Source organism: Monodon monoceros, unplaced genomic scaffold (assembly GCF_005190385.1).
Source record: "Monodon monoceros isolate NGI ecotype Baffin Bay Population unplaced genomic scaffold, NGI_Narwhal_1 Super_Scaffold_10, whole genome shotgun sequence".
Classification (NCBI taxonomy): Eukaryota; Metazoa; Chordata; class Mammalia; order Artiodactyla; family Monodontidae; genus Monodon; species Monodon monoceros.
The window spans coordinates 41,368,329-41,382,326 of record NW_021703766.1 but is presented as its reverse complement, the minus strand read 5'-3'; the positions used below and the strand labels follow the sequence as shown (position 1 = coordinate 41,382,326).

Below are 13,998 nucleotides of genomic sequence, written 5' to 3'. Positions count from 1 at the left end.
GCTGTGGTTTAAGGATTTGGTGAGCTCATGCATGATATGCACATGGCTTAGAGCCTGGCCTCCAGTAGCCCCTCTACTTGACCACAGACCCTACAAGTGCCTGGTAGACTGTAGACAGTACATATTTATGGAAGGATGAATACATTTCATCAAATGATGTTCCATAATAGACTTCATCTTTCCTCTGCTTTTAGAACACTGGGTTTTCTCCCTATTTTCATTTTTACTCTTGTTAATAAAACTGAGAATCTTGGGACTTCCCTGGTGGTCCAGTGGGTAAGACTCTGCACTCCCAATGCAGGGGACTCAGGTTCAATCCCTGGTTGGGGAACTAGATCCTGCATTCCACAACTAAGAAGACTGCATGCTGCAACTAAGAAGTCCGCATGCTGCAACTAGAAGATCCCGTGTGCCGCAACTAAGACCCGGTGCAGCCAAAATAAATAAATAAATTAATTAATTAAATATTTTTAAAAATTGAGAATCTTTGTGCACAGTTTTTTTGTTTTTTTGAAATTAGTCTTCTACTTCTTCAAAACAAGGGTCCCTGTTGGCTGCAAGGCTGGTGCTCACCACACACAAGCAGATGGCTGCCTTCAGCACAGGGTGGCTCAGCTCACCCGGCAGCTAAGCACCTTCCAGGACAGTGAGGCCCACATGGTCAGCCCAGCTGGAGATGGAAGGTGGGAGGGGAGAGAAGGCAGACTAGAGGCTGTGTCTGAAGTCACTTTGATGAATTCCATTCCTGGGCTGGGCTTCCACTGGGCTCCTCCACCAGGACATGGGAAAGTAGGGGAGGCAAGGGGATGGAGAACCAAGAGAGTGAGTGATGGTGCTGCAGTCATCTGAGCCAAGGAAGCCTCTCTGTGAGGCAAGAGAAGTGTCAGGGGCCAGTTCAGCAGCTCTGGGCAGCGCCGGCCAGGGTGAGCGCATCCAAACTGCCCTCCCTTCTGGTACTCTTCCATGATCGGCGCTCCTGAGGCTGCACACCCACTACCTGGGCAGGGAGGTGGGGGCTTCCCCAGATGTCTGGGACAGTGAGAGAGGCTGAGCTCTGAGCGAGCAGGGGACAGAGGAAGCAGGGAAGCAAGCTCCAGCCCTCTGCAGTGCCAGACCACTTTCCATTTGTCTATCTCTGTGCTGCTACAGCTGGTGCCCCTATAACCCACAGAACCTAAGTTTGTAACTCGGGAGGAAAGGGTTGTGAAGTGAAGCCAGCAGGACAACAAAGGAGGCTTTGCTTGAGAGGGAGGCACCTTCAAGTGAGGCCCCCAGGGCCTGGGGAAGTGACTCACAGTGCCCCGGGGATGGACCCACCCATGAGGGCTCTGTGGGACTGAGAATGCAGCCCAGCTGCCCACGGGGTGGGGAAAGGGTTGTCAGTCTCCTGCTTTAGTTGGGTAGACCTCACCCAGTGCGCCCCCTACTGCCCTCCCTCAGGATCTGGTGTGCATCCAGACTGGGGGTTTGGGGGCGGCCCTGTGCTCACTGGGCACTGCCAGGCCGGGCTGTTGCCACTGCTTCGGCTTCTGCCGCCTTGGCTGCAGGCACGGTCCCCTCTGCCTAAGCTTCACTCCCATTGGCCCAGCAGGGACCTGGGCTCCCCAACTCTCAGCAGAGCCATACTGCTGCCCTGCCGGAGCGAGGCCATCAGTGCCACCAAAGGTGGCACTGTTAGCGTTTGGCTCCGTCCCAGGATCCCTGGATGCCTGTGATGAGAACTTGGAGAGCCCTGGCAGCGCCCCTCGGGCAGTTGCATAACCTCCCCCAGTTATGCTCCTTATACTGTGTGGCAACCGGGCGAGAATTCCAGGACCTTGTACATACTCGTACAAATCTGCCTTCACGCTGTTTGGCTGCAGGGAGAGGCGTGTCTCTGTGGGCCCCGGGAAATGGGGGTGTGTTCGCGTCCAAGAGGGCGTGGCCCGCGTCCGGAGTGGGAGCAGCCGCCTCGCCCAGTTGGTGCAGGCTGTTTGCCCCAAACCGCAGCTTCCGCGGGAGCCCTGGACCGGGTCCAGGACGCAGAGGAGGAAGCTCTGGTGACAGTCCAGACATGGGCTTTGAACAGCAGCCTTGGCCCGCCCCACCACCACCACCACAACCCCGAGCAGCTCAAGCCCGTGGCAGGTGGCGCACCTCCCGCCCCGTCCAGCCAGGGATGTGGGGACCCCTGTTTTCCTAGGGGCAGGGCCGGCATCCTCCCAGGGGCTTGGCTTGGGCGTCCCAGCGCTTCCCTGGCTCCGGCCCTGCTCTTTTAAGGCTGTATCGCAGTTTGTGATGTCTGTGTGAGGAGGTCCTGGGAGTCAAGGCCTGGATGACCCAGCTGTTGTCATCCTAGAGCCATGACTCAGTCTTGTAAGAGTGCTGTCCAGCTCGGCAGCGAGGCCCAGAGATGGCTGTCAGGATTGGCTGTTCTGTGTAATGGAAACAAAGAGGAGAATCCAAATGCAACTGACCTCCAGCCATCTCCTTTGTATTCCCCCTTGGGAGTGTGCCTGCCTCTGTCCCTGCATCTCTCATTAGAATTTCAGAGAAGCCTTGTTCACTATGGAGGTGCCAGTCATTGAGGCCGGAGAGGTTGCTGGCTCTCCTTGCGAGTCAAGGGATTTGTGGGTCATCTATATTCGATGTTACGACAAACTTGAAAACTGTACTATGGAAAGTTCTTTTCCAGATAACTTTACAGGACCTCAAGTAAACAGTTCTTGTGGATAAACAGACGTCTTCTCTTAGCCCTGTGGGCTGTCTTGTCCTCCAAGTACCTGCAGTGGCTGGTACATGCTGGCTGCCAAACAATCAATGGCACAGGTGGCCAGGAAGATAAAGATCTTTGCAGTAAGCAGGACCCTCTTGCTGACCGAGGTCCAAAGCCTCTGCAGCCACGTTAGCCCCCTGTTCAAGTCAAAGTTACATGACCCCAAAATAGCACAAATACTGTCCAAGACATCCTTCCACTGGGGGTAAGAGGGTGAGATTGGAAACACAGGGGGCCTCCTCCCTGTGAATAAACAACTACCTACAGGCAGCAACGCCTGGATACATATCCCAGGATTGGCCCCCACTCTGCCTGAGGCTCTGAGGTTTGAAGAGCTCCCCACGGGTCAAGCAGGTGTCTAGTTTTTCCAGCTCTGGGGCTTGGGAGAAGAGAGCTGCCATCTGGTGTTCCCAAACAAGGTCAAGCAGGGGCAGGGGGTGAGGTTGGGGGGCTTCCCAGGGGCTGGGCTCTCCTTCCACTAACAGCTCTCAGAGCCATGCCCCTGGACTTACCGAGCACTTGAGGGCAGGGACTGAGGCAGGGGCTGTGAGATCCTTTTCTGACCCTCAACCCTCCCTGGGGTTGGGTTCCATTTGGGTCACTCTGATTCTTCTGAGAGAATGTCACTGCTAGTCTGGCTCCTGGCAGGAAGCTGCCCTTAGCTGCCAACCATACTCTTTTCTTTCTCTTGGTCCACAAAGGGCTACCTCATGAGCCTCAATCTTCAGGTAGGGCAAGGCTTCTCTCTACATGGAGCCGCCTCCTTTGGGTGGCATGGGGGTGAGCAGAAAGATGGTCAGCCACGTCTCATCACATCTGAGCCAAGGCCAGCGTTATGTGGCTGTCTTTGTGCTAAACATTTGCCCACCCACCTTAAAGTCAACAGAAGTCGAGACCATCAAACTGTGACATCACAGTTCTTAAAACATCCCTCATCAGCCCAGATACCAGGCTCAAGGGCAGCATCTGTGCTCTCTAGCCAAGAGCTGGCCCTGCAGCTCTGTCTAGAACTCCCCATTGGCTTGAACCAAGTGCCCTGCCTCGAAATGAAAATCCTCTGGCAGCCCCTGCATTTGAATGTTCCGTCTTGTCATCCACTTAGGAGGAACTCCAGTCTTGTGGGTGCTGCAGGGCCACTGCAGCTGTCGTCCTGTCTCTGGGGAGTCAGGAGGGTGGACAGGGCCTGATGGGATGGGGCCATCTTGGCAGGTAGCATTCTCCAGAGAACACAGGTCTGCCTCCTGGATGGGAAAAAGGGTCATCTCCAACCCCGTGCTCTAATTAGGCTCTGCTGGACTCAACCAAATTGGTCTTCCCTTGGTCAGGGGCTCAGTGGAGCCATTTCTCACATCCATGCTTCTCTGCCCCTTTGTCAAATGTGTTAGTGGTTTGGTTTACATATACACGTGTACAAAATGAATATAGCGCAAAAGGGCCCAACCCTCCACGGCAACTCCTCACCTAGATCAGGAAGGTTCAGTATCTGGGACTAGGGCTACTCAAGGTGCTTATTCAGTGGTCAAGCCAAGTCCCAAGTGTGGGGAGCAGTGGCTTAAGAGTCACTCAAGCCAGAGCGCCTTCTTGTGGCTGCCTCAGTAGATTAGAAACGAAGTGCTAGAGCTGGGTGTATAATTCATAAAATACCCTTTATTTATTCTATGGAACACAGTCAAGTGGTAGCTTTAAATTAAAAAAAAAAAAAAGCTTTTTAAAAGATATTAGTGTCGTGACCTGACTTTGAGCTCCGTGTCATTAGGACAGTGGCCAAAGCCACCTGCTGTAGCTTTGCAGAGTTCCTGCACGGGCAGAGGTCTGGTGGGGAACAGGGAAGTGCTGGCACAGCTATCTGTCCAGTTGCTTATAATCAAGAATAATTTATGAAGAGCAGAAGTAACACTTACATCGCTGGCAACTGATCAAGAGATTACTTACAATATAGTATATTCATTCCAGGAAGCATAAAGACGTTTGTACTTATTGTTTATAGAGACTATCTTAGAATTTTTGCGTCACTTTGGGAACATGGTACTTCTCTACAAATTTAGAAACTCCCTAAATCATACTTCCTGGTTTGTCTTAATTAGTAAGGAGATAAGAGTAACATTCAGTAAGGTAGTTACTCTTTTTCTTTTTTTAGCACAATGGTTTAATCAAAATGATAGTTTGCTTGAAAATGTTAGGGAATCTCCACCGACCGGCAACCATGCTGGTTATCATACTCTAAAAATCCATAAACACACGCGGCACTGAGCTGTTTCCACAAGACTTCCTTTCTAATAAACACAACACTTTCTCCTCCTCTCAGATGTGAACCTCAGATGCCAAAATGCCCGTGTGCCAACTGTAGGCATGTTGCTGAGCAAAGGAGAAGGTTGGCAAGTCTGTCCAGCAAATTCGATTGTACAGTGGGATGGCGACTGCTTTGCGGCCTCAGACAGCACATGGCTGTGGCCCGTCCCCCAGGCAGGGAGAGGCTGGTGGCCCTTACTGGCATGGGAAAGGGTCCTGGTCAGTTAGAACATAAGGACTTTGAGGAGAAATACAAAAAGGCTCATTAAAATTGGAGGCCTGCGTAAGTACATTCAAACTCCTCGGAAAGAGACGCCTCGAGGTCCTGTGCAGAGCTAGGGTGACCTGTCCTCATGCGAAGGGCTGAGGGTCCCCTGGCTGGCCTGAGCCATGCATGGACCGCCTGCCACCTTCTCCTACTGCTCTGCGGCGCTCTAAAGATGACGTCAACCTCAACCAAAGCCCAGAGGGAGGGAAAAATCACAAACATTGAAGACTGGGTTCAAAAGTCCCTGGACACTTTGGGTCTGCCTTTCCCCAGCCTGCATCTGGTTAGGGGCTGTGAATCAGAATTCCGAATCTGCGCTGCCCAGGGGGGACAGGCACAGCAGTGAGGAAACACCCACATGCAATAAACAACAGCAAGCTCAGGACCCTTGTCCCTGCCCCTCCCCCAGTTACCGCTGCTGGCTCTTCCTCATCTGAACTGAAGGAACCCAGGGAGGAATCCCATCCCCAAACCTCCCTGCACAGCACGGAATGCTGGAATCTGGCTGCCGCTTCTGCACAGGATGGAGCCTCAGTCTTTCGCTTTATAGCATCATTTATGGCATGAACTAGGAACATAATGTGTTTACACAAACACGCGACAATTGTCCATCAGCATCTTTACAATATTAAAGGAGTCATATACAAGTCTACAGGCATCGTACAAGGGGCAGTGCTGGCCAGGACGCCCCGCCCACCCAGCAGTTCTCTGCGGTCTCTCCAACCTGGGAAAGAGCCATCTCGGGAGGGGAGGGGAACTGTGTGTGACAAGGCAGGCGGTATCCATCTTTGGGCCTGTCATCTGAGAGGCAGCAGGTCTGTGAGGACCCCTCAGAGGCAGTCCTCGTTGGAATCCGGGGCCAAGAACCCAAGGTATGACTCTGTCCGGGTCTTACTGGCAAGCTAGTGTAACAGTCTAATTAAAATTCAGTGTGCATAAGAGTGTGGGAAAATCAGAGTGGGGGACGGCTTCCTGAGCTGGGGACCCAGAGGATGCTGCTGACAGATGGGCCCCTTCACCGTGGGGCCCATTCCTGAGGTAAGGATGTGGTGTGGCCCCGTGGCTGGTCCTGATGGGGAGATGACTTCTCTGGGAGCCCAGGTGTGCGCGCGCACAGACAGGAATCGAAGGCCCTGGGCATTAGTTGGTCAGGTGGCTCTCAAGTGTGGCCTGTGCCCCAGGTGGCAGCAAAGGTAGGGTCTCAAGTGGCTCCAAAGCTATCCATCCCCCACGCCTGTACCACCCTCCTCCCAGCAGCCCCACCCCGTGGGAGCCCAGTTTCAGCCCCTGTGGCACTGTCATCCCTGCATCTGCTCCTAGAGCAGGAACCAGAAGTTTCCAAGCCCTGCTCTGCGGGCACCTGGGCCCGAGTGTCCGGCAGCTCTTCCACCCCCCATGCAGACATGCTGCGCGTCCGACTGAGCTGAGCACAAGATAAAGAAGCATTGGTCCTTGTCAGCCTCTCTGACTTGTGCACTTACAGTTACTTCCGTCTTAAATACTGTAGAAAAATAAGCCATCTCTGACGCAAGGAGACCCACTGGAGTCTGCCGTGTGGTGAAGGATGGACAGCTCCTCGGCGTGCACTGGGGAGGCCTCTGCTGACCCTGCCTTGGCACATGTGGAGCCTCGAGGACCGGACTGGGAGCTGAGGGGCCCAGACAACTGGTGGCCGAGTTCTCCCACCTCGGCATCTTTGGGTCACATCAACAGTCCTTCAGTGGACATGCCTCCAGCATCCCACATTCTGTTGCCATGACACATGGGGCCTTGGGGCTCTCTGGGCAGGCTTTGGACCCTCCAGCCCCACCCTCAGTCTCATGGCCACCGCTAAGCAGGCATAGGCAGAACTCCCCAGCACTGTTTCCTGGTCCCTGGGGTGTCCCCAGGGCCCAAAGGCCTCAGGTGGGCACTGAGGCAGGGCCTAGTCCAGGGGCTCCTGCTTTATTCGGACAGCAGTGGGCGTGGGCTGCGGTCGCCGTTCCTCCCGGCAAAGCACATATTCACTGAACTGGGACGAGTCCACGCCACCCCCGCAGGACGCAGCCATGCTGAAACCCCTCTGGAACAGCCTCTCCAGGACCTGTCGGGGAAGAAACAGGGGTCAGTCCCGCCCAGCTATAAGAGTCTGCCTGCCCTGCCTGGTGGGCAAATGGGCACTAGCCCAGGGCAAGCTACCTTCTCCTGTTAAGACATGTCTTGCTTGCTGACAGAAGTCCCTACAGAACATCCAGCGGGGCAGCCACAGAAGGGACAGGGGCGGCCAGGCCCCAGGGCCCCTCAAACAGCCAAACCTGGATGGGCGACCACCCTGCTGCCCTCAGGGGTCCACAACCTTGATTGGGCCCCTCTCTCTCCAGACACATGGTCCCAGGTCCCCCTCCCTCACTGAGGCCCCAGTAATAGAGACCCTGCCCCCAGCCTCTGGGCAGCCACCTGCTTCCCTGAGCTGCGAGTCCCAGATGGTTTGATGCCTGGGGGCCCATCAGCTCAAGGGAGCTTGGGGTGGAGAGGAGGCGTCCTCCTGATGTTTGAGTCTCTGCAGGTCTCCGTGTCCACGTGGGCGGGCTTGCGCCTCTGTGAGGGCAGGGCCTGGTCACTGTGTCTGACACCTGGGTCCTGCACCTAGCAAGTTCTGACGGACAGCTTGTGGAATTCCCCCCACAAAGTCCACTCTGCCCCAAGCCTGAAATAGGAGTCTGCTCTTGGGTCTGGAAGAGCTGATGGAAAATAGGCCTCCACTCCATGTGGGGCTTCCCAGCTCTTAGACCTATCTGGGGAAAGCCAGTCCAAACACGCACTGGGCGGTTGTTTGGGTGCTGGTGGCCCCGGGCAGCATGACGAGTAGGGGGGCTCCAGGCCGCCACCACTCTCAGCCTCTGACCTGCTACTCCCACTGCGTGGGTTTAATTTGAATCCAAAGTCAGACTCTGGGTGTCAAATGAAGCACACTTTGTTGAAAATACTCTAGGCCATTTTTATAGAACATCCTTTCGGGAAAGGAAAAAAAAAAAGCATAGATCAATTTTTTTAAGTCCATCCCCCAGGCGCCATCATTTAATTATGAGCGGGACATAAATTATGCATCGACACATTGTTGCCTTTTCTGTAAGATGGCACGGAGGGCCTCGCCATTGCCGGTTCCGAGCCTCCCTCCATCTCCCTCTGCCGCCGGAGGGCGTCGGCGAGGCACGGGGGAGGCGGCGGCCGGCCAGCCCTCACCTGCACCGAGTTGAGCCGGCAGTAGCCGTTGAGCGGGAAGCGGATGACGTGCGTGGGGTCCTGGTTCCAGCCGGCGTTGACCGAGTTGCACATGACGTCCCCGGTCTCGGGGAAGACCTCCTCGATGAGAGCCTTCTCGCCGCTGAGCGCGATCCGCTCACCCAGGTCCGGCGTGACCCGCACCACCAGGCAGTCGCAGGCCCGGCTGCGGCGCCGCTGCGCCTGCTCCTGCTGCCAGCGCTCCAGCTCGCGCACCATGGGCTGCAGCTGGTAGTAGCGCGCCTCCTCGTACAGCAGGCTGAAGTCCTGTGGGCACGCGCACACGGCTGGGGGTGGTGGGGATCTGCCGGGCCGGCTCCAGGGGGCCCCCCTCTCACACCCCGCACCCCCAGGGCACAGTGTGGTCTGGGATGGTTTGTCCCCATTGTAGGGATGGGGAAAACGAGTCTCGGCTGAATGTGTGCCCCCCAAAAAAGGTGTTGCCTCCATCCAGGCGGCGGCTGGTGTGCACCTGTCCCAAGACCCCATGAGCTCTTCCATCTGGCCCCAAGCACTGGGGGTGGCTTCATCCCCCTGAAGCAGAGAGAAGCCTCTGGATAGACCCAGAGGCTAGGTTAGAGGAGCCAGAGGCTGTGCGGATGCCTGGAAACCTACTGATTTGTCAGCAAGGCACGGGGCAGCCCCGTCCTCACCTGCCCTGGAGGAGCTCACTGCGGGGCAGGGAGGCGAAACAGACCTGTCTGGGTTGGATTTTCGGCATCATTATCTACCAGACCTTCTCTGAGCCTCAGTTTCCTCATCTATAAAATGGATGTAAACACCCAGCTCAAAGACGGGGTGAAGCTTAAAGGACAAGATCGGCCCCTGCCCTTGCAGGCAGTGTGAGGAGGTGTCTGGGGGACACCCACCTCTCACCAGCAGCCCACTCCCGGGCTGGCGGGCTCGCACCAACCACCCCTCAGGCCCTGATGATCAGGCCACTGCCCCGGTCAAACACATGTCCACCCACACCCACCCCAGCCCTGAGTAGCGGAGGACCCATGACCACACCACTCAGCTCAAGTCCGGCTGGTGAGCCTGAGGACCCCTGGGGGGAGTCAAGGAAGCCCAACCCCCAAAGCCGGGCCCACCCCACTGTCCCTAAGTCCGTTCCTCCTGCTGACTGACCCCAGCTTTCGGAGTCACCCCAGGGGAAGCCTCCCCAGGCCTGTTATCAGTCAAGAACCCATCCTGTGGAGCTAGAGACTGTCTTACAGAGTGAAGTAAGTCAGAGAGAGAAAAACAAATATCGTATATTAACACATGTGTGTGGAACCTAGAAAAATGGTACAGATGAACCGGTCTGCAGGGCAGAAATAGAGACACAGATGTAGAGAACAAACGTATGGACACCGAGGGGGGAAAGTGGCGGGGGGTAGGATGGTGGTGGGATGAATTGGGAAATTGGGATTGACATGTGTACACTAATATGTATAAAATAGGTAACTAATAAGAACTGCTGTATAAAAAATAAATAAAATAAAATTCAAACATTTAAAAGAACCCATCCTGTCCCTCCACAGGGGTTCCTCAGGGCACCATGCCGGGCCTCTGCTCTCATCCATGCAAGGTTTGAAATGATGTCTGCAAACCAACAACCCCACTTCCTTCCTCATAGCCCAGAACATCTCCCCCGGATGCCCCACCAGCTCTTCCACACAGGAGTGCGGTGCCACACCCCCACAGCCTGTTCTACCCTGGGCCTCCACACAGCCACTCAGGACTCAAGCTGCAGGCCAGAGGCACCCTCGAGAGCCCCCGACCCTCACCATCCACACCCGTGGCTCCTGCATCTTTTTCCTAAGCGTGAATCTAATCTACCAACTCTGTTCCACCTTCACTGCCTCTACCCTCCTGCTCTCCTGCGTATCCTTTTGCACACAACATATCTGACGGTCATGCCCCTACTCACAACCCTTCCACTGCATTCAGGGTAAAAAGCCAAACGCTGAGCCGGCCACCAAGGTCCTGACACCAAGCAGCAGCCTTCCTTCCTGCTCTTTCCTTCCCAGTTCATACGGTCCCAGGCTGCCACCCATCCAGCTCCTTGCCCTCCCCACCAAGGCCCTCACACCTGTCTGCCCCCGTTCCTCCACCATCACCCAGAGAAACAGCCCTGCCTCCAAACCCACCCGGGCCCGCTTTCCGCGTGGTTCACTCCCACAATGCTCTCTGCTTCTCTGAAGTGTTTGCCCCTGTGGAATTCAAGTGTTTTTTGGTTCATCGTCTGTCTTCCCACTAGACCGTAACCACTATGGGGACAGGACCCACGTCTGCCTTGTCTTTCACTGCATTTTCAGCCGGAGTTCGGCTGTTGGCACCCAGGAATTGAACTGAATGAGGGATGAAACAGCCCCAGGGCCACTGGGTGCCGGCAGGAAGAAAGAAAGGAAGGACATTTGCTGGTTGGAGCTGGGGTAGCCCAGGCATGGGCTTCCTGCCTCCGGGATCCCCGTGCCGTGAGGGGCCCAGCACCGGAGGCAGGACTCTCAGAACCAGGTCGGCTGCCGCAGACAGGCTCGCCCGGAGACCTGGGGGCAACCTTTTGTTTAAGGGTGTTTGGACTGGATCAGTTTTCCCCCTGCCAAGTGCCTACGAGGAACAGATCTGGGAACCTCTAACTCCTGTAACTCCGGCACACGACAGTCGTTCAACACGACAAACATGAAACCGGGGTAAGCGCCACTGCCGCTGCTTAATTGTTGTTACACCCTGATAAATAAGCTAAAAATGTGAGAAAACAAAATTAGTTTAGGAAAACTGATTTAGCCCTCGGCTTCATCGTTTAAGTTTTTATGGTTGCCGTGACAACTGTGGGTCCATTTATGAAGTCACAGCCTACCCTGTGGAATGCCACCGCACAGGCAGTGTGCCGTGCAGCTGCCATTTGCGGACTTACCTTGAAGTCATCTGGGAGCAGCAGTTTCGACGTCCGCAGGAAGCTCAGGACATAGCGGAAAATCTCCCCATCCCGGTCGATGAAATAATGTTGCTTCAAACTGTCCAGGACGATGGGCTCCGTGCCATTGAAGAGGCGGCTTATTCTGGGAGAGATGGGGGCGGAGATGTGGGAGGGAAGGGCGGGTCCACCTGCCCCACCCCGACTCCTTAGAGCTCGCCCTGCTGGAGGGGCAAGGGGCCTTACATGGTGACTCTGGGCTCCGCCAGGACTGAAAAGGATGTCTGCACACGCCAGCGGCAGCCGGGACACCAGCGCGGCAACCAGCACATGCACACGCCCCGCCTACACTCACAAGCCACAGCCAGAGAGAGGCACACCCAGCTCTGTACACCCGCCTGCCCGCTGACACAGGTCACAGGCCTGGAAAACTACAGCGAGACACAGACACATCCACCCCGTCCCACGCACACAAACCCTTGCTGGACAGAACTGCCCAGAAAACCCCCACTGACCACCAGACACGCCAGCTCACGGCCGCCTGCCCAGTGAACACATGGAAACCAGCTGCCACGCTCCCGGGTCACACACATCCACCTCGCCCAACCTGCGTGAACGAGCAGCGGACAGGACACACCCGGGCAGCAGGCACGGCGTCACATGGTCCCCTCGCTCACAACACACAAATCACAGGCAGACCCAGACACATCCTGGTGAGGGACACACCAGGCAGCACGGGTCCACCAGAGACATAGCTACGTACGCTCAACAAACTCACTGACGAACCACCCACAGCCCTGCGCTCAGGGAACCCCAGGGGAGAACAGAGGCAGGCACCGGGGACAGCACGTGTTTGTGCAGCTACAGTGCACGCACGTACACACACACACACACACACGCACACACCCACACACACCCCAGTGTGGATGCACACAGAACAGTGCACACACGTGCTCCAATGCATGCATGTGTGCTACAGCGTGTGCGCACTGGGGAGGGGACCGCGAGGGGAGGCCAGGTCCCAGCACCCCACCTTCTGAAGGGCAGTGGCTCTGATAGAAGCACAGGACCTGCAGGAGGCTCTCGGGGCGCCCTGATGCCTGGCCCTCTCCACTCCAGGGAGGAGGAACCAGGCCTCCCCACTTCCCAGGGCGGCAGGCTCTGGTTTGGCTAACTTCCCCTGCAGACCCCAGGCCCCGGTGGGGAGAGTTAGGATACCCCGAAGAGGGGTGGGGACAGCCAAGAGCTTGACTCGGGAACCGCAGGGAGGTCGGCGGCGTCTCCCCAGGGGCAGCATCTCCAGACATCCTTCGGCAGACAGGCAGGGCCACATACACGTCCCCAGCTGGACCCTGCACAGCCCGGGAGAAGGGTGGCCCCGACCTGGGCCCCAGGCCTTCCAGCCCAACCTGTACAAGCCGAGGCTTAGCACCCTCACTCTCTACCTGCACCAGCAAGACCTCCCAGGAAGGCTCCCCTCTCCCTCAGCAGCCCCCTCCGCAGGCCCTGCCCCACTCCTGCCACTGTGTGCCAGGGCAATGAGCTGGGGGGTCACGGCACCCAAAGCTCTCTCGGGGCCACTCTGGTGGCCTGGTACACTTCAGGCATTGGCCAGGAGGGTCTGCCCGGGGTAGAGTGACTAACCTGTTGTCACTCTGGGGACATGGCCCAGCGGGGCCATATAAAGGGCAAGGCTGCCTCGTAGAAGGGCATGAGCAGGCCAGAGCCCATGGGGAGGTGTGGAGAGGCCCGAGCCTGTGGAGCCAGCGCTGCGGTCACCCAGATACAACTCATCTCAGAGCTCCAAAGGCCAAGGAGCCCTATCAACCCCCAGGCCTGATGACAATGATACTGGAGAACACAGCCCCGCTGCAAAGCTCTGTGGGCTCCAAGGCCTATTCCAGGCCTCAAACTCCCCAAGACCCAACCTCAGCAGAGCTTGGGCATCCAGATATCAGAATAAGGGCCACCCAGCAGCCCTGGAGACAGACAGGCCTGAGCGAGGCGCCAGGTGCCACGGGCAATCGTCCGCAGACTGCGGAGGGACCCCCCATGGCACCAGCAGGAAGAAGTGAGAGCCGTTTCCACAGGTGAGCCAGCAAGTGCGAAGCCTCAGCCTCCCTGCAGAATTTTCTCCACCCTCCCTGGCTGAGCTCAAGCTCTGTGTGCAGCAAGCCGTGTTCCACGGCTGTTTGTGTTGCAAACCCTCCTGACATCAGGCTGTGAAGCTCCAGACCTGTTGGTCTAGAGGACTCCCAATCCACCACATCCAGGGCTTCCTGGGTTCTAGGTTGTCTTATGGGTCCAAGGCTGGAAGGCTCTCAATCTGCCTTATTTCAGGACTGGCTGGTTCTAGGTCTTTCCAGGTCCGGTGTCTCTTCACAGACTAAGGCCTTTCATGCCCTCAGGGTCTGAAGCTATCAAGGACATGAGCAGCTTGAGGGAAGGTTAGTCACTTCAAAGGGAGCTCCCGACACACGTGTGTGTGTGTGTGTGTGTGTGTGTGTGTGTGTGTGTGTGTGTGTG

General features: G+C 56.4%; 1 protein-coding gene across 1 annotated transcript in view; it reads right to left on the bottom strand.

Annotated features, from left to right (window-relative positions):
• Window positions 1-5,849: 5,849 nt before the first annotated feature.
• KCTD15 (potassium channel tetramerization domain containing 15) overlaps window positions 5,850-13,998 on the bottom strand; it is a 15,098-nt gene continuing 6,949 nt past the window's right edge. Inside the window, exons 5-7 of the mRNA XM_029235147.1 lie at window positions 11,473-11,617; window positions 8,535-8,840; window positions 5,850-7,395 (exon numbers count right to left, since the gene is read on the bottom strand). Coding sequence (XP_029090980.1) covers window positions 7,237-7,395; window positions 8,535-8,840; window positions 11,473-11,617 — 610 coding nt within the window. The 3' untranslated portion in view covers window positions 5,850-7,236. The remainder of the gene's footprint in view (window positions 7,396-8,534; window positions 8,841-11,472; window positions 11,618-13,998) is intronic.